At 42.0% G+C, this 18,920-nt stretch overlaps 2 protein-coding genes across 2 annotated transcripts in view; one reads left to right on the forward strand and one right to left on the reverse strand.

The window, feature by feature from the left end:
• ercc5 (excision repair cross-complementation group 5) overlaps positions 1–6,868 on the reverse strand; it is a 44,836-nt gene extending 37,968 nt beyond the window's left edge. The window contains 4 exon segments of the mRNA XM_048597542.1: positions 749–924; positions 2,536–2,648; positions 6,177–6,546; positions 6,688–6,868. Of these exon segments, the coding sequence (XP_048453499.1) occupies positions 749–924; positions 2,536–2,623 (264 nt within the window). The 5' untranslated portion in view covers positions 2,624–2,648; positions 6,177–6,546; positions 6,688–6,868.
• Positions 6,869–6,941: 73 nt separating this feature from the next.
• On the forward strand, positions 6,942–17,555 carry LOC125483260 (homocysteine S-methyltransferase 3-like). Its single transcript, XM_048597541.1, has 3 exons — positions 6,942–7,045; positions 12,868–12,935; positions 17,282–17,555. Exons 1-3 carry the CDS (start codon positions 6,968–6,970, stop codon positions 17,547–17,549), a joined length of 414 nt encoding a protein of 137 aa, XP_048453498.1. The 5' UTR covers positions 6,942–6,967; the 3' UTR covers positions 17,550–17,555.
• The last annotated feature ends 1,365 nt before the right edge of the window (positions 17,556–18,920 follow it).

An 18,920-nucleotide genomic window follows, 5' to 3' on the forward strand; every position in this document is an offset into this window, starting at 1 on the left:
AGCACTGAGCTGGCCAACAGTGGGTGACATGGACTTCATCTTCGGGCTAGTGATATCAAAAGACTCAGTGCTACTTCAAAGGGAACAGGCTCATTAATTCTGCAATTGGTTCTGGGAGCTCTTCCTCTCCTTTAGGGGGTGCATCAATGGGAAATAGCTGCTGCGTCTTTTCCCTACCAAGTCCTGCAATCTCTCTCCCCACTGCTGCTCTGCTGCTCAGGCTAATGCACCATCTCTTAACATGCAGCTGCTCCTCCAATCGTAGAGTAGTTCTCACCCATGTTTGCTACTAACAGGCATAACTGTATTTTACTTGTGAGTCTTTAGAGGTGAACATGGGAGAGAAGTAGCTTGTGACTGAGAGGGAGCAAGCAGTGGGAAGGTGAGTGTAAGTACATTAGCTGGAACATCAGAGAATGTGTGCTGTAATAATTAAGTGCTTGCCTCTTCATTATTTGTTACAATGTGCAGCTTAGAAAGAACATAGATTTGAATACATCATGCCACACATAAATTCATTTAAAAAATTAACTAGTTCAACTCTTGCTGAGGAACTTTTATAAACTCGCATAAATGTTTTATGTTGTTGTACAATGTTCTTCTAATTTTTTGAACTTGAAAGAAGTTAATACAGACAACAGACAACATGAACAACAAACATTTTATAGATTAGATTTTAGATAAATAGATTTTTGACGAAGCTTTTGTCAATCATGGAAATTAAATCGTATTACGCGATAGTACTTACCAAAGTTTGTTTCTTGAGTAGAGGCGTCTTTCCATCAAAAACAATTACTGGTCGTATTCGATAAAACAAAAGTTTACATAGTCGATGGAGCAAAATCAGAAGGTGAGCATTTGGTACAGAATTACCATGGCGATCTCTTGCTCCCTTCACTGCTTGATTTAACCAAATGCTGATATCTTTGAACAGCGGTTAAAAAAAACTTTATGTTTACATATTGTTTAATAAAGTTTTTATTTAATTTCACTGAGACCACGTTTAACTTTTTTTGGGAGAAATCCAATTTTCCTCCAGGTATTTTACAAGTGGGATTTGCCAAGCAGAGAAAACACACGGCCCTGCTGGGGTTGCTTTGCCATTTTAAATGGAGGATGAAAATTGTAATTCTTACAGCACACTATTTTCTCTGGGAGTTCAGGATTTTAGAAGCACACCAGATTTAAGTGAGTTTGTGAAGAAAATAGAAAGCCTGCTGAAGAGTCTGGAATGTTCTGAAAAGTGTAAGGTATTTTCACACCTTCAAATGTCACTATTGGATGCTATTTGTGACGTAGATGTATTTTTAATGCAATGATTCATCATAAGGACTTGTGTTTTAAAATGATGGCCCTTACAGTAACCATTCTCTTGTGCATTTGTTCACATGCAGTACAGTGCTATAACAATGCAATAAAAACTGCTACAAAAGGTCCTGACAGCGCGTGCAGTCATACCTTCTGTGATTTAAATGGTTCTAATTGCTTTATAGAACAATTTTGATACATACAACAAATCCAATTAACTGCTCCAGTACACTGGTTAACAGTGACTCTGCTTTGAAACTGAAATGAGCAGATTCCGTAAGTTCCTAACCAGACTGTTGTTTGGATGACTATGGCCAATACCAACCCTGGGCTGAGTTTTCAAGTGCTGATGGATTTCAGCACCGTAGATGTCTCATTCAACTGAGAATGAATGGCAGATCCAAGCAGTTGTTAAAGCATACTGTCCATTCGTTCTGGGTTTGCTGGTTTGGTTGACACGAGTCAGATTACAAGTATTACAAGGCAGAATACATTTTCTTCTCAAAATCAATGATAAGGAGGTTGTAAAATCACACACATGTTGAGTGTGCAGTTTAAGAGTGCAGCTTGGGCTTTTCTGAGTTTAGAGGGAGTTTCGGCCTGAGGGACGCAACGAGATAAAAGTGCACAAGTCACTGTAGAATCCTCAGTTAAGAGGCTACCTCCTGCTCTGGGTTATAAACCTAAAGAAATTTAAAATCTATATGTTTTCTACATAGTTAAACTCCCTGTTTTATTTCTAAATTGCAAGAACTTTCAAATTAATGGTTTTTAAAATTAACATTGGAGATTTGTACTAATGTGACTTATTTTTAATTGATATCAGCGTGAAGCACTTTAACTTAATGTAGTGCCAATACAACCTGAATCTGAAGTCAAACACTGACTCGACACAAAAACAAAGCAGTGCAAGAATTTTCACTTTCTTTGCCCCCTGCCTTTTTGATTTATGCACAATTGAGGAGCTAAATATTAGGCAGAACATATAAAATGTTATATAAAAATTCATGTCAATCTATTTGTCCCGTGGCTGCTCTCCTTATTGCTGATATCAGCCTTTCATTACCACTGGGATTTACATCACAAAGTGAAGGGAAAAATTATTTTTACATCAACAGTGTAGTTGTAATGGCAAACACCATATTGATATCATTTGCTTTGTCAGCTTCTACCAAAGCTGTGAATACAAGTCATTCTAATGGTCAGCAGTGGTTATATAAAGGATACCAACAGCGAGTATTTTTCCTTCAAGCGTTTCTGGATTGATAGGTTGCCCTGTACACTCCAGCAGTTTCCATAGTCCCTTAACCCCCATAATTCTGCTTAAATTCACTCAAAATCTGTAAGGAAAGAAATAAAAATATATTTACATAGCACTTTTAGTAAGCACGGAATATTTTAAAGCATTGACAACCAATTATAACACAGAAGGTGGCCCGTCAGTACATCACATATACGGACATCACAAAACTCTTGATGATAGTAACTCCATTTTCCAACTGTACATCATCTAGGACACTATAGCTCGAGACCACACTGATGCAAATGAATATCTTAATACTACTTCAATGTTACGGGATTTTCTGATTCCACCAATCTTCCTGACAGCAAGTTCCAGACTCCCAACAACTTCTGGGTGAAAAATCTTCTCCTCAATTCTCCTCTGAACCTTTTACCTTTTACCTTAATGCCATGCTCCTGGTTATTGACTGCTCATTAATGTGCCTTCTTATCAACTATATCTATGGCCCTTTTAATCTTATATCCCTCCATTAGGTCCTCTCTTAACCTTCACTGCTCCAAGGAAAACAACCCCAACCTATCCAATCTTTTCTCATAACTCTGATCCTCCAGCATCAGGCAGCATCCTCTGTACCATTTCTAGTGCAACCACATCCTTTCTATAAATGTGACGACCAGAACTGCACCTAGTACTCCAGTTGCTACCCAACCAGTATATAGTTTGAAGTGAAGCCACCAATGTGCTAGCTAATTCATATCAAATTCCCAACAATATCAATATAGCGACAAAATGAGCTGTTTTGTGACATTAACCAATTGATAAAGGTTGGTCAGGATAACTCCCTGCTTGTTTTTCAAAATAGTATCATTGGGATCTTTGAAGTCCACCCACGGAGGCAGATGGAGCCTCAGTTTAACATGTCAATCAAAAATGGCACCTTCACCAACTGCAGTCCTTCCTCAATTGTCAGTTTAATATCAATTCTGGGGAAATTATTGGAATTTATCAGAGACAGACTGGTTGATATAATTGTTCAAAAAGTATAGAGTTGAAAAGAGTAGTTAATGTCTGATTCATGTAGTTATATTTTTTGAGGCAGTCACAAGTGCAATAGATTTCTGGATTTCCAAAAGGTATCAGATTATGTTCCACTCTGAAGATCGGCAGAAGAATGTATGGAATTATGGATTGAATAGAATGAGGAGGTAGGAGAGAGGGTACATAACAAATAGGAACAGGAATAGGCTGTTTGGCCTGTGAAGCCTGTCCTGCTGTTTAACAAAATCACGACTAATCTGCCCCAAACCTCAACTCCCCTTCGTGTCAACTCTGCATAGCCATCAACTTCCTGATATTTCAAATATTTGTCTGTTTAGCTGTGTATGTTTAAAGTCATCCATTTCAGCCCAGGAATTGTAAGAATGTAAACCTTGAAGCAGGAGTGGGCAATTCAGCCCTTTAAACCTGCTCTGCCACTTAATACAGTCATGGCTGATCTCATCTTGACTTCAATTGCTTCCCTGCCTGCTCCTCATCCCAATGGCTCTCTAATCCATGACTGATTAAAATCTATCATCTCAAATTTATTCAACATCTTGATGTTCACGACACTTTGGCGTACTGAACACCATAGATTCACGGCCCTTTGAGTCCTTGGGTCTCAGTTGGATGCTCTTTAGAGGACTGGTGCAGTCTCGATGGACCAAATGGCCTCTACCAGTACTGCAGGGATTCTATGATTTAAAATGTTGCTTTAAATTTTCCTTTGTTAATCTGTTATTAATTCCCAAATTACATCCTGGAATAATCTGTGGAAGATGTCTTTGTAAGGTGCTGAGTGCTCTTGTACACAACAGTCACTGCCACCACCGTATGCCACTGTTGGAGGGAGTGAATATTTAAGGCAGTGAATGGGTCAAGCAGATTTCTTTGTCCTGGATGATGTACAGTGTCTTCAATACTGTTGAAGTAGTAGTCATCTAGACAACTGGGGAGGATTCCATCACACTCTCCTAATTTATGGCTTACAATTGGAGGAAAGGCACTGGGGAGTCTGCAGGCAAGTCTTTCACTCTAGCCTCCAGGGTATAAGCAGGGTATTTATGTGGCTGGTCAAATCAAGTTTCTAGATATTTTCTAATCAACCTGCTTGGAGATGTTACTACATATACATGTCTAGAGCAGGTGGAACATGAAGCCAAGTGTCTTGGCTCAGAGGTATGAAGTGCTTCGAGAGGTTAGTACTGGCACACATGAGCTGCAGCCTCCCAGATTGCCTAGATCTGCTACAATTCACCAGTCATCACAATAGATCCACAGCAGACGCCATCTCGCTGGCCCTAAACTCATCCCTGGAACATCCGAATAACAAGGACACCTATGCCAGACTCCTATTTATTGACTTTAACTCCATCTTCAACACCATAATTCCAAACAACCTCATCTCCAAATTCCAAGACCTTCGACTCTGCTCCCCCTTCGATGACTGGTCTGGATTTCCTGACCCACAGACTGCAATCAGCAATGACAGGCGACAACACTTCCACCATGATAATCCTCAACACCGGTATCCCGCAAGGCTGCGCACTCAGCCCCTTATTACACTCCTTATATACTCATGAACTTGTGGCTGAATTCAGCTCTAACACCATTTACAAATTAGCTGATGACATAATAGTGGGCCAGATCTTAAACAATGACAAGACAGAGTACAGGAAAGAGATACAGAGCTCAATGGCATGGTGTAAAGACAACAATCTTTCCCTCAATGTCAGAAAAAATGAAGGAGCTGGTCATTGACTTCAGGAAGCGGAAAGGAGGGCAGGCCCCTATCTGTATCAATAGTGCTGAGATGAACCTTTAAGTTCCTAAGAGTAAAAATCACCAAGAATCTATCCTTGTCCATCCACATCAATGCTACAATCATGAAAGTATACCAACACCTCTACTTTCTCAGAAGGCTAAGGAAATTCAGCATATCCACAATGACTTTTACCAATTTTTATAGATGCACCATAGAATGCAACCTATCTGGATGCATCACAGCTTGTATGGCAACTGGTCTGCCCAAGGCTGCAAGAAATCACAGAGCTGTGAATGCAGCCCAGTCCATCACGCAAACCAGCCTTCCTTCCATTGACTCTGTCTAAACTTCCTGTTGCCTCAGGAAAGCAGCTAACATAATCAAAGACCCTTTCCACCCCGGTTATACACTCTTCCACTCTCTTCCATTGGGTAGAAAATACAAAAGTTTGAAAACACATACCAACAGATTTAAGAACACCTTCTTCCCCGTTGTTAGCAGATTTATGAATGGACCTCTCATATTCTGAGCTGACTTTTCTCTGCACCTTCTTTGTAGTTGCATTCTGCATTCTGTTCAATTACCCCAACATACTTATGTAAAGTAGGATTTGTCTGGTTAGCATGCAAAACAACACTTTTCACTGAATCTCAGTACGTGACAATAATAAATGAAATCAAGTACGCCTTTCGGGAAATGTTGGTGCTTCATTCTTAGGCATCATTGGTGCTATTCCTGGCGTATGCGTCTATGCTCCTCACTGAGCCCGACTTAAATGTCTGGCTTGCTGGTAACAATACAGTAAAGGATAAATTGGCTTACCAGGTTGCAGAGTGAGGTTAAACCTGTTCCTGCCAATAGTGACACAGGGATGCCACAGTTTTGATATGTCCTTGTCTCTGAGGAAGTTCTGAGGAAGGGTCACCAGACCCCTGTTTTCTCCTCCACAGATGCTGCCAGACCTGCTGAGCTTTTCCAGCAACTTTGTTTTTGTCCTTGTCTCTATTTGTTCCAGTGGCAGTGAGATACACGGAAGGGCTTTGGGTGTCCAAGGGCTTTAATTCCACAGGATTTCGGCTTCTGGGCAATCAATTGGCAGGACAAGTGCACCCCAGCAAGAGCAGGACTCTTTGAAGACGAGGTAATAATGTTGAGAAAAGTTAATCAGGCGGTCTCCTTTTGGGGTCACTGACTGAAATGGTAGAAATAAACAGAATACAACATTATGCAACAAGGTTTTACCGGTTAACCCGCGCTGTTTCTGATCGCCTGCCTCTGTGCGTCTGTCCAGTTAGAGCCCGGTCCCGAACCCCTCCAGCCAAATTAAAATTACCTCCCCGCAGTGAATTTCCTGGGGAATGAGGTTCACATCAGCACAGCTCACCGCTGGAAGTGCACTTTACCGGGAGCGGGGCCCGACCACAATCAGGAGGCTGCATTCTCACTCACACCCCCAGCCGGAACCAATATCTGCGGAAGGAGCCGGCGGAACACATTCACCGGTGCACCGGTTTAAACCGGGGCGGCCATTGGTGGGGGTGACCCGGCTGTTTTTAAAGAGGCTGGGTGCAGCGTGGTCCCTCTTGTCTGTCTGTGAGTGGCCGGGGCCGGGGATGGAGGACAGGCCCGAGGTGACCATTATTGATGGAGGTTTGGCGACCGAGCTGGAGGCGGGCGGTTTGAACCTGCAGGTGATGGTAACGGGGATAGAAAGTGCTGGAAAAACTCAGCAGGCCCGTCAGCATCTGTTCACCCTGAGCTTCCAGCTGCCTGCCACTTTAACACACCACCCTGTTCCCTGACCAATATCTCTTGTCTCAGGCTTGCTGCAGTGTTCTGGTGAAGCTCAACACAAGCTGGAAGAACAGCACTTCACTTTCCGCTTGGGGACCCTGTAGCCCTCCAGACTCCATATCAAGTTCAATAATTTTAGGGCCTAAACTCCTTCTCCCATGTCCCTGTCCCTAACCTCCACACACCAGGCCTTGGCATCACATGGACTGCTACCATACACAACCCATTGTCAGCCACTAACTTTCCATTTCCCCCAGGCTGACCTTTACCCACAACTTTGGCTGCCCAGCTCAGTTTCCCCCCCCCCCCCCCCCCCCCCGTCTGGGCTCTATCTCCATCAATTGTTTACTCCTTCCACACACCCCTTCTTTTGCACATCTACCAACCTTTTCCCAGTTAGAATCGGTTTTGAAGACGGGTCACTAGACGCAAAATGCTAACTTTGCTTTCTCTCCACAGATGCTGCCAGACTTGATGAGTTGTTCCAGCAATTTCTGCTCTGTTTCTGATTTCTAGCGTCCAGAGTTTGTTTTTATTTGGAAATGGTAACGGCAGCCCAGGCTTTGAATTGGCCCAGCAGAAAACAGAGCTCTGCTCATAGCTCACTAGAAATACAGGCCACACCCCTGTCCTCTTGTGTAAATCTGGCTCCTCTCCTTCTGCGTTATGTAAATATGACCCATCCCCACCCAATTATGTGAATAGTGGGAGATGGCCTAGTGGTATTATCGCTGGACTATTAATCCAAAAACTCAGCGGATGTCTGGAGACCCGGATGTGAATCCCACCATGGCAGATGGTGGAATTTGAATTCAATAAAAAATATCTGAAATTAAGAATCCATTGATGACCATGAAGCCATTGTCAATTGTCAAATAAAACCCATCAGGTTCACTAAAATCCTTCAGGGAAGGAAATCTGCCATCCTCATCTGGTTTTGCCTACATGTGACTCCAGACCCACACAATGTGGTTTACTCACAATTGCCCTCTGAAATGGCCTGCCTAGCCATTCAGTTGTACGAGTTACTACAAAGTCTCTTCAAGGGCAACTATGGATGGGTAATAAATGCAGGCCAGCTAGTGATGCCCACATCCCACAATGAATAAAAAAACTGGACTCCACCCCCTTTCCTCCCTGGAACTTGATCTCTGTCCATGGTTATGTTTGAAGTTTTTATAAACCCTTGCCTATGAGCATCTATGGCAAACTGGATTACCAGAGAATGAAGAAACAGTAATTTGCAGTGGCTCTGCGTTAAAACAAACTTGCCTTTGATTACTTCAACTGAAAATGTTTCATGAAAGCATCTTCCGGCCTCTGGCTGTGTCCCAGACAAAGACTACCCTGGGTCTATATGTATTATATCTTCTAGCTTCCTCAATAGCAGCACAATCAATGCAGTCTGTCTCTAAGGCATTAATCTGAGTATTTGTGTGGTACAAGTTGAATAGCCGATCCTCCTGCAGTGACTTGGGCTGCTGGATTTACCCTTAATTTCCTGCAGATGTTAGAAGTAGGTTGAGATTTTAACGTTACTGGATTCCATTGATTGACTCCCAGGATCCCTTGAGCTGTCTAGGAAAGATGATCACAAGCAGCATTCCTGCACCTGTGCAGTATGATGATGTTTTTTAATTCATTCATAGGATTTGGGTATCATTGACTGGGTCAACTTTTATTGCTGATCCCTAATTGCCCTTGAGAAGATGGGCTGCCTTCCATTTGGTGTAGGTAGAAGCCCACAATTCCGTTTGGATTTAATGAAATTCAAGGAAAGATATTATTTCATTGGAGGGAGTTCAGAGACGACTCACTAGGATGATTCAAGGTATGGACGATTGTCTTATGAGCAAAAGTTAAACAGATTGGGATTTTACTCATCAGAATTTCGATGAATGAGAGGTGATCTCATCAAAACATACAAGATTCTTAAGGGGCTTCACAGAATAAGTGCTGAGAGGATTTTCCTCTTATGGGTGAATCTAGAACCAGAATTCTCAGAATTAAGGTTTTTGAGTAGATTTATAGCTTGGGTTGTGGATATTAGGGCTGGTTGGGTTGCTGAACTGGTTCGTTGTTCTGCAGACGTTTCATTACCCTGCTGGGTAACATCAACAGTGCAGCCTTTGATGAAGCACTGTTGTGTTTTCCTGCCTGTTATTTAAAATCTGGTGTCCGCTGAGCTGGGTTACTTCACTTCCGGTTTTCCTTCGCAATGGAGTATACATAGGGTCTAGCTCTGTGTTTTGTTGATGGTCTTCTTAGTGGAGAACCAGGCCTCTAGGAATTCCCATGCTTGTCTCTGTTTGGTCTGTTCCAGGATCCTGGTGTTGTCCCAATCGAACTGGTGGTTTTCCTTATCCATGTGGATGGAGATGAGTGAGTATTGGTCGTGTGTTTTTGCCAGTTGATGTTCGTGTACTCTTGTGACTAATTTTCTTCCTGTCTGTCCAATGTAATTTTTGTTGCAGTCTTTGCACTAGGAAGATACTGCACGCCCTGACACACTCATCATGCTACCTTACATCAAGAACACATCTGAACTGACCACTAGACTCCTACGACCACTGGGCATGAGAATAGCACAAAAATCTACATCAACCCTATGCCAACAGCTAACCCGAACCAAAGACCCGTTACCCACTATGGACAGGACCAACATAATATACAAGATCCCCTGCAATGACTGTGACAAAAATTACATTGGACAGACAGGAAGAAAATTATCCACAAGAATACATGAACATCAACTAGCAACAGTTGATACATTGGGTGTGTCTAAACACCCAATACTTGCTCATCTCCATCCACATGGATAAGGAAAACCACCAGTTTGATTGGGACAACACCAGGATCCTGGGATTGGCCAAGCAGAGATAAGCACGGGAATTCCTAGAGGCCTGGCTGTCCACTAAGAAGGCCATCAACAAACAAGTAGAGGTAGACCCTATATATATTCCAGTGCAAAGGAAAATCAGAAGTAAGGTAACCCAGCTCAATGGACACCAGAGTTTAAATAACAGACGGGAAAACACAACAGTGCTTCATCGGAGGCTACACTGATGATGTTACCCAGTAGGGTAATGAAACATCTGTGGAACAAAAAGCCTGTTTGGTGAGCCAATATTCTCAGAATTACTAAATTAATCAATTTAAGACTGAGTGATGAGAGTCTTTGGTACACCTTGCCAAGGAGAATGCCGAGTGGTATGTAGACGAACTTGCAGGGGATAGTCCTATGTATCTTTTGCCTTTGTCCTTCTAGACTGTAGTGGTCATGGGTTTGGAAGGCGCTGTCAGAGGATCCTTGTTGAATTTCTGCAACACATTTTATAGGTTCTACACACTGCTACTACTGTAAAGTGAAGAGGTTGAATTTTTGTGCATGTGCCAATCAAGAGGGCAACTTTGTTCTAGATTGTGTCAAGCTTCTTGAGTGTTGTTGGAATTGCTTTCCCCATCTGGGAAAATGGGGAGTATTCTATCATTCTCCCGACTAGTGTCTTTTCAATGGGAGACACGTTTTGGGGAGTAGGGAGATGAGTTATACACTGCAGGATTCCTAAACCCCAACCCTCTCTTGTAGCTGCAATATTTATTTTAGTCCAGTTCAGTTTCTGGTCAATTGGAGCCCCCAGAATGTTGATAGTGGGTGATTCAACAATGGTAATGCTATGGAATATCTAGGGGCGATGATTGGATTTCTCCTTGTTGAATGTGTTCTTTGTATGGTATAAGTATTACTTGCTATTTGTCAGCTCAAGCTTGGTTATTTCTACATTTGAATGTGGATGCTTCAGTATCTTTTTTGTTGGAAATTATGCTGAACATTGTGCAATCATTGGTGAGCATCCCATTTCTGACCTTATGATGGCGGGAAGGTCATTGATGAAGCAGCTGATGATGGTTGGGCCCTGGACATGACCCTGAGGTACTCCTGCAGTGATGTCCTGGAGCTGAGATGACGGACCTCCAGCAAGAACCATCTTCTCCTTTGTGCTTTGTATGACTCTAACCAGTGGAGAGTTTTCTCCTGATTTCCATTTACTCTAGTTTTGCTGGGGCGTCTTGATACCATACTTAGTTAAATGCTGTCCTGATTGGTAAGGGCAGTCACTTTCACCTCAACCTCTGGAATTGAATCCTTTTTGATCAATTCTGTTTGAATCAAGGAGGTCAGGAGCTAAGTGATGCTGGCGGGACAGAAACTGGGCATCAGTGAGCAGGTGCTGCTTGATAGCACTGTTGATGATACCTTCCATCACTTTACTGATGATCAAGAGTAGACTGATAGGGCAGGATTTATCCTGCTTTTTGTGTACAGGACACACCTGGATATTGTCAAGTAAATGACGACAGTGTTGTAACTGTACTGGAACACTTTAGCTAGGGAAGGGCAAGTTCTGCAGCACAAGTCTTCAGTACTAATGCCGGAATGTTGTCAAGGCCCGTTGCTTTTGTAGTATCCAATGCTTCCCACTGTTTCTTGGTATGACACGGAGTGAATCGAATCTGTAATTCTGGGGACCGATGGAGAAGGCTTGAGATGGATCGTGCACTCAGCACTTCTGGCTGAAGGTTGTAGCAAATGCTTCAGCCTTATCTTTTGCTCTGATGCACTGAGTTGCCTCATTATTGAGAATGGGGATATGTGGATGCACATCCCTCACGTGAGTTGTTTAATTGTTCACCACCATTCATGACCGGATGTGGCAGCTGTGCAGAGCTTAGATCAGATCCTTTGGTTGTGGTGTTACTTAACTCTTTCTTTCACTTGCTTCTTATATTTTTTTGGCTCACATGTAATTCTGTTTTGTAGCTTCACCAGGATGATGTTTCGTTTTCAGCATGTTTCCATGCCTGGAATGTTTAGATTGAGAGTACCCATGTGCACCACTCTGTCAGCACTCACCATGTTCGTTGTTTGCTGCCCTGCCTGGTTTTTCTTCCTAGCACTAAGCCCACTAGCATTAAGTGAACATCGTGTGAGCCTGTAGTTGTGGAGTAGACAAGACCTTGAGTTCAAAGAGAGGACAGTGAACCAGCCCCACACCCAGCCAACTATGAGGTAAAGTTAATAAAGGAGAGAAAGGTTAAGCCAAGGACAACCATCTGACAATGCCCCTACCTGCCTGGAAAATTCATATCACTGCATCCTCGAAAATTTAGTCGCTCCCTAGACCAGACCCCAACAGGAAAATAAATTCTCTCAAAAGTCCAGGATCCCACTTCCAGCTCTCTTTGCTGCTGGGCTGGAAAAATTGCAATGATAAGACCTAAAATGCAATCTTACAAAGTGTTCCACAACAATTATTGTCTGAGTCTTGACCACAGCTAATTTGGTACATGGAGACCACTGCTGTCACAAAGCTAGCTGAGAAAAAAGCTGAATAGCTATTAAAACTATTAATATAATTCTATAAAAGAAATTAACAAGATAGTTTTATTGCGCATGGTTTTGAAATAACAAGTCAAAGGTCAATTGATGTCATATTCAGAGAAGAAATATAACCCCTAAAATAACTTTGCTCAGAGATAGAAACAGTAATCAGAAGAGTATAACTATGACCATATGTAGCACACCAACCATGGCTATCTGGCTCATTTAGATTGATACGCTCACTGGAGATGAATTTTATTGTTCTGATTTGAACTAATGGCACAGGAAGTGTAGATTAAATTGCATTCTTGTAATTAATGTTTTTGTCTGTAATAGGATGATCCATTGTGGAGTGCCAGAATATTGCAAACTAATCCACAGGCAATCAAAGATGTGCACACAAGGTAATAAGAAGTAGCTATTTTTGTTTGGAGATAATTTTTGTTTTGCTTTTTTGGATACTTTGTTCTATAGCTCAATGTTAGAAATGGAGCTAAGTTGAGTTGTTGAGTAGATCGGTTTCCATTGTTGGGATTGTGAACTTGAAAAGGACCTGACATTAACAGACATCTGCACACCTTTCATATTTTATGATGTATTTGATACACATGCATTAGGCTTGCTTGCTGAACTGCTATGTCACCCTCAATGTGCTTATTTTATCAAACTTTTATTTTCGCAAAATAGCACACTTGTTTTCACTTCCTTTTCTTTTTTGTGGCAACCTTTGAAGCAGTACAGTGAGGAAAACTTGTAATTTCTTTAAAATGCCTCAGGAATCTGCATTTGTTTCTAATGATGCTTGTAAGGGTTCTTTAATAGTTTGCATCAATTATAAAGAGATCGATTGATGGGGTGCTAGTTGGTTGGATTGGATTTGTCCTGCTTTTCATGAAGAGGACATATCTGGGCGATTTCCCATGTTATTGTGGAGATGCCAGTGTTATATCTGTATTGGAACGTCTTGGTTAGGAATGCAGCAAGTCCTCTGAACTACAGTTAGGACATCGTCAAGGCCCATAGACTTTGTGGTATCTAGTGCCTTCAACTGTTTCTACGGCATAGTGTGAAGTTTAACAGAATGTTCAGTCTGAAGATGTTGTGAAAGTCATTTGTGCTGTCATGCTGCTCCCCTCTGTCATTGAGGATGGGGATATTTATGGTGGCTTCTCCTCTTCCATTTAGTTGTTTTCACAACTGGGTGTAGCAGGACTTTGGAGCTTCGATTTAATATATTGATTGTGGAATCGGTTAGCTTAATCTACTCTACACAAGTGGGTAGGAGAATGTTAAACGTGAGGTGCCATTATCCACAAAAAAGCAGATTCTGGGAATATAAAACAAAAATGGAGCATGTTGGAAACTCTTAGCAGAGCTGTCAGAATCTGTGGAGATAGGTAAGTTTCAAGGGCAGTTCCTGAATCAGCATTGGCAGGATGTATTTGGCTGTGGTCATGTTTATAGCTCAGTGAGCACTCGTGTGTCCAAAAAGCATTTCTTGAGAACTAGTCTGCAGAGAGTTTATTTGATCCATCAGTTATGCTGTATTTCCATTAAGGGTAATATTGCAATCTCGGTGGCTTTTGAATTGCTTTTGGCCTGGTTGTATAGTGCATCAGTACCAACTATCATGGCTGTTAATTGTATTACCATTGATATCCTATAACACCCTCCTGCCTAGCCGTTGTTCTGTTTTCATTGCAATCTCTTTTAGCCCACATTTTCCCACATTTTAATTGCTACGATAAATGTCCTATTCCTCTCCATTTCTGCTTGTTTTGATTCAGCCAGTCTTAGAAGACCTTAAATCCACAATGAAGGTTTTGTTTCTTCTTCTGGAGGAGCTGACTGGTGCTGGGCTCTGATTCTGTAGATGCAATATAGAATTCAACAACCCCAGCTAGGTGCTATACTTTGTGTGTTGCTGTTAGGTATTTCTGCCCAGACAGTGAATGTTGGCATGCTGCATTTAGATCACATCGGAGCCAAATCACTAAGCACCCTCAGAGGGACACTTTATTTTGTGTAACTCAGCGAGAAAGTACATGCATGTATATAGAACCATAGAATATAGAGGTTTACATAATCATGAGGGGCATGGATAGGGTGAATAGCCAAGGTCTTACCCCAAGGGTGGAGGGGGGAGGCCAAAACTAGAGGGTATAGGTTTAAGGTGAGAGGGGAAAGATTTAAAAAGAACCTGAGGAGTAACTTTTTCACACAGATGGTGGTGCATGCATGGAATGAGCTACCAGAAGAAGTCGTGGAGGCTGGTACAATTATAACATTTAAGGCATCTGGATGGGTATGTGAATAGGAAGGATTTAGAGGGATATGGGCCAAATGCTGGCAAATAGGACTAGTTCTGTTGTCTGAAGTGATTGTAGACCTTTTGTAATCCAGTGGCCCCACGATTGTCAAAATTGTCCCAAGTTCAACATTGCTTGGTACAAAATTGGCAATTCAACTCCAAAGACCCACAGCATAGATAATGGCCAAGGTGGAATAATATCTCATAATTAGGGTTGTCATAAATTTAGAGAGGTGCAGAGACTTTTTAACTAATGTAAAGCTCACTTTACTGTCTGGTATATAAAGTGCTATTTAGGTCTAGTAGAAATAAATTGTGGTTGAAATGTAAAACAATCTTCTCAGTTCCTCCGTCTCCATCGTAAATACTCAGATGAGGCCAACTTCGAAAGGAAGCCTGCGAAATGTCCACCTTCTTCCTCAACCGAGGATTCCCCAGCACCGTTGTCGACAGAGCCCTCAATCAGGTCCGACCCATCTCCCGCACTTCCGCCCTCGCCCCTTCTGGTCCGTCCCACCACAGTGATAGGGTTCCCCTTGTTCTTGCCTACCATCTCACCAGCATCCACATCCAGAAGATCATCAGATGCCATTTCCGCCACCTCCAGCAAGATGCCACCACCAGACACATATTCTCCTCCCCTCCCTTGTCCACCTTCCGCAGGGACCGTTCCCACCGGGACATCCTGGTCCACACTTCCTTCACCTCCAACACCCCCACACAGCCCTACGACACCTTCCCCTGTAACCAGCGAAGGTGCAACACCTGCCCATTTACCTTCTCCCACCCAGTATCCAAGGGCCCAAACATAGCTTCCAGGTGAAGCAACACTTCACTTGCACTTCCCAGAATCTAGTCTACTGCATCTGCTGCACACAATGTGGTCTCCTCTACATTGGGGAAATGAAGCGTAGACTGGGTGACTGCTTCGCAGAATACCTACGTTCTGCTCACAGAAAAAGACCCTGAACTACCTGCTGCCTGCCACTTTAATGCACCACCCTGTTCCCTGACCAACATCTGTGTCTCTGGCTTGCTGCAGTGTTCCATGAAGCTCAATGCAAGCTGGAAGAACAACACCTCATTTTCTGCTTGGGGACCCTGCAGCCCTCTAGACTCAATATTGAGTTCAATAATTTTAGGGCCTAAACTCTCCCATGTTCCAGCCTCCTACCCCACACACCAGGCCTTGTTATCACATAGCCTGCCATTACACACCACCTGTTGTTAGTCACTAATATTCCCCATTAACAACTATTCACCCTCCCAGCCTGATCGTTAACAACTCTTTGTTGGTCCTACTGCTCTCCTGTCTCTTTAGGCTCTATCCTATCGTTTACTCCTTACCCCATCCCCCTCCCTTGTTTTCTGCATATAAACTGACGTTTCCCCAGCCACCATCAGTTCTGAAGAAGGATCATTGGACCTGAAACATTAACTCTGTTTTTTCCTTCACAGATGTTGCCAGAGCTTTTACAGCAGCTGCAGTTCTTTTTGTTTTTAATCTTTAATTTGACCTATGTACAAATGGACTGGGATCCTAGATAGGGTTGACTTCAGAAAGCATATTGCTAGCACCCCAATAACTAGGGAAGATGCAATGGAGAGAGTGCAGAAGCAATTTACAAGAATGGTACTAAAAAGTTCGGACTGTTCTCCTTGGAAGGGAGATCTGATGGAGGTTTTCAAATTCATGCACAGACTGGACAGAGCAGATGTGGAGAATCTGTTCCCACTCATAAAAGGAACAAGAATGAGAGGACATCGATTCAAAATGGTGTGGAACCGAAGCAAAGGTGATGTGAGAAAATGCTTTTTCACATGACGAGTAGTTACGGTATGAAATGAAGTACTTGGGAATGTGGTGTAGGCAGGTTCAGTTGAGGCATTTAAGAGGATGTTGGATGATTATTTGGATAGAAGTAGTGTGCAAGGGTTTGGGTGGAAAGCAGGAGACTGGCATGAGGTAATGATGCTCGTTTGAAGAGTTGGTGCAGGCACAATGGACTGAATGGCCTCTCTGTGCTGCAACAATTCAGTGATTCTGCAATCTGTGATTAGAAAATTATGGGGAGCCTTTCTGTTGTATCTATCTCCCCTTCCTTTGGTAAACAGGAGTGCAAACAATGTGGATCAGGCACTTATCTACTTGAAGCATAGGCAACATGAAATTAAAAGGATGGCTAACAACTTTCACCCTACCCTTTATCATTTCTATTAATATTTTGTATGCATACCTTTTCTTAGTAAATACCATTACAACAAACTTATTTTAATCTTGCTCTGCACCTCCGAGCAAATATCACCTTCTTAACTCTGATATTTCTAATTGAAAAATCCGTCATCTTGTGGTTAAATTGATGTGTCATTGCACCCAGATGATTCAGATAGTACCTCTATATTTCAAAATAGTTTTCAAAATTATTGTTTCACTTCTAGGTATCTTTCTAGTGGTGCTGATGTAATTACCACAGCCACATACCAGGCGACTCTGGCAGGATTTGTTAAATATCTTGGTTTGAAATCTGAGGAGGCAGCTCTGCTTTTACAGTCTGGTGTATACATTGCTAAAGAGGCTGTTGCTGAGTTTCTCTCAGAATCCAGAAGTTCAGGTAAGTCTGCAGCTGTTGTTGACATTTTATTTTTAACAATATTTAGACTTGGCTTTCAGACTTTTTTCTTGAATAAATTGAGAAGCAAAATGTAAATCTATACTGTCCAGTGTATGAAATGGCGCTTTGAATTATTGAGTTTGCAAATTCCTTATAGTCTATGGGCAATGTTGTGTGAAATTTTAGTCAATATTAATATCTGTGATTTTTGTCAAGTTCATAAATTTCTGTGTGTTGGCACAGACCTGAAGTATTACAAACTTGAAAACTACTCCTGTTCCCAACTGCTGTAAATGACAAGTATTCTAAAGGGGATGCGGGAATTGAGGGACCTTCAGGTATATGCGCATATATCATTGTAGATTGCAGTGTAGCTAAAGAAGTGGTTAATAAAGCAAATGGGATCCTGGGTTTTCTAAAGAGGGTTATAGTGTATGAATGTGGAAGTTATGACAAATTTGTAGAAAACACAGATTTTCGCTTAACTAGAGTATTACCTCCATTTCTGTGGGCCAAGACTTTAGGAAGTGAGATAAAAATGCATTTGAGATCTTGTAAAGATTCTGGACAATGTTTCTCATCTTTGGACCCAAAGAAACTGCAACTGCTCTTCTTAGAGAAAGTTGGAAAGAGATTTGATAGACCTATTCAAAATTCATGAGGGACCTGCACAGACGATATAGGAAGGGACTGTTCCCATTGGTAGGAAAACTGAGAACTAGACAAGGCAGATTCAAAATGATCATCAAAAGAAGCAATGGCAACATGGAAAAAAGCCTTTTTTTACCCCCCACAGTGAATGGTTAGGATCTGGAAAGCACTGTCAGGGAGTGTGGTGGCAGATTGTGTCATGGCTTTCAAAAGAAAGTTGGATCATAATCTGATGAGGAAATGTTTGCAGGGCTACATGGAAAAATTGAATGAGTGACATGAGATGCGTACTGTTGTAGAGAGCTTGTATGGACATAAGCAGAATGGCCTGTTTCTGTGCGTATACTTTTGACAGCTATCAAAAACAGAGGAGTGAGGAAATCATTACTTTATGAACACATTTTCTCATATTATTAGAAATAACTAATATTGATGCAATTTAGTGGAATCATGTCTTATTATGTCCAGTAGACATTTCCAAGTTTCACTTTTTACTTTTTCACTCTTTCCAATTTTTCTCCTCCTCCGTTGAAAGCACTAATACAAACAGAAGTGTTGTGTAAAGAACATTTACGTTCCTTTCAGTACTTTGTTCAAATAATTCCAACTTTGGTATGAGTCTTAACAGTGACTGTGAGCAGATTATTTGATTATGCGAAGCAACACAGCCAAGCCTGATCTTGTTTTAGCTCGGCACCCACATGCCCATCTTAGTAAGGGTCACGCAGTAATGACAACGATTGGGAATAAAGAGATAGTAGGAACTGCAGATGCTGGAGAATCCGAGACAACAAGGCGCAGGGCTGGATGAACAC

The sequence above is a fragment of the Rhincodon typus genome, chromosome 6 (assembly GCF_021869965.1).
Source record: "Rhincodon typus isolate 14 chromosome 6, sRhiTyp1.1, whole genome shotgun sequence".
In the NCBI taxonomy this organism is placed as follows: domain Eukaryota; kingdom Metazoa; phylum Chordata; class Chondrichthyes; order Orectolobiformes; family Rhincodontidae; genus Rhincodon; species Rhincodon typus.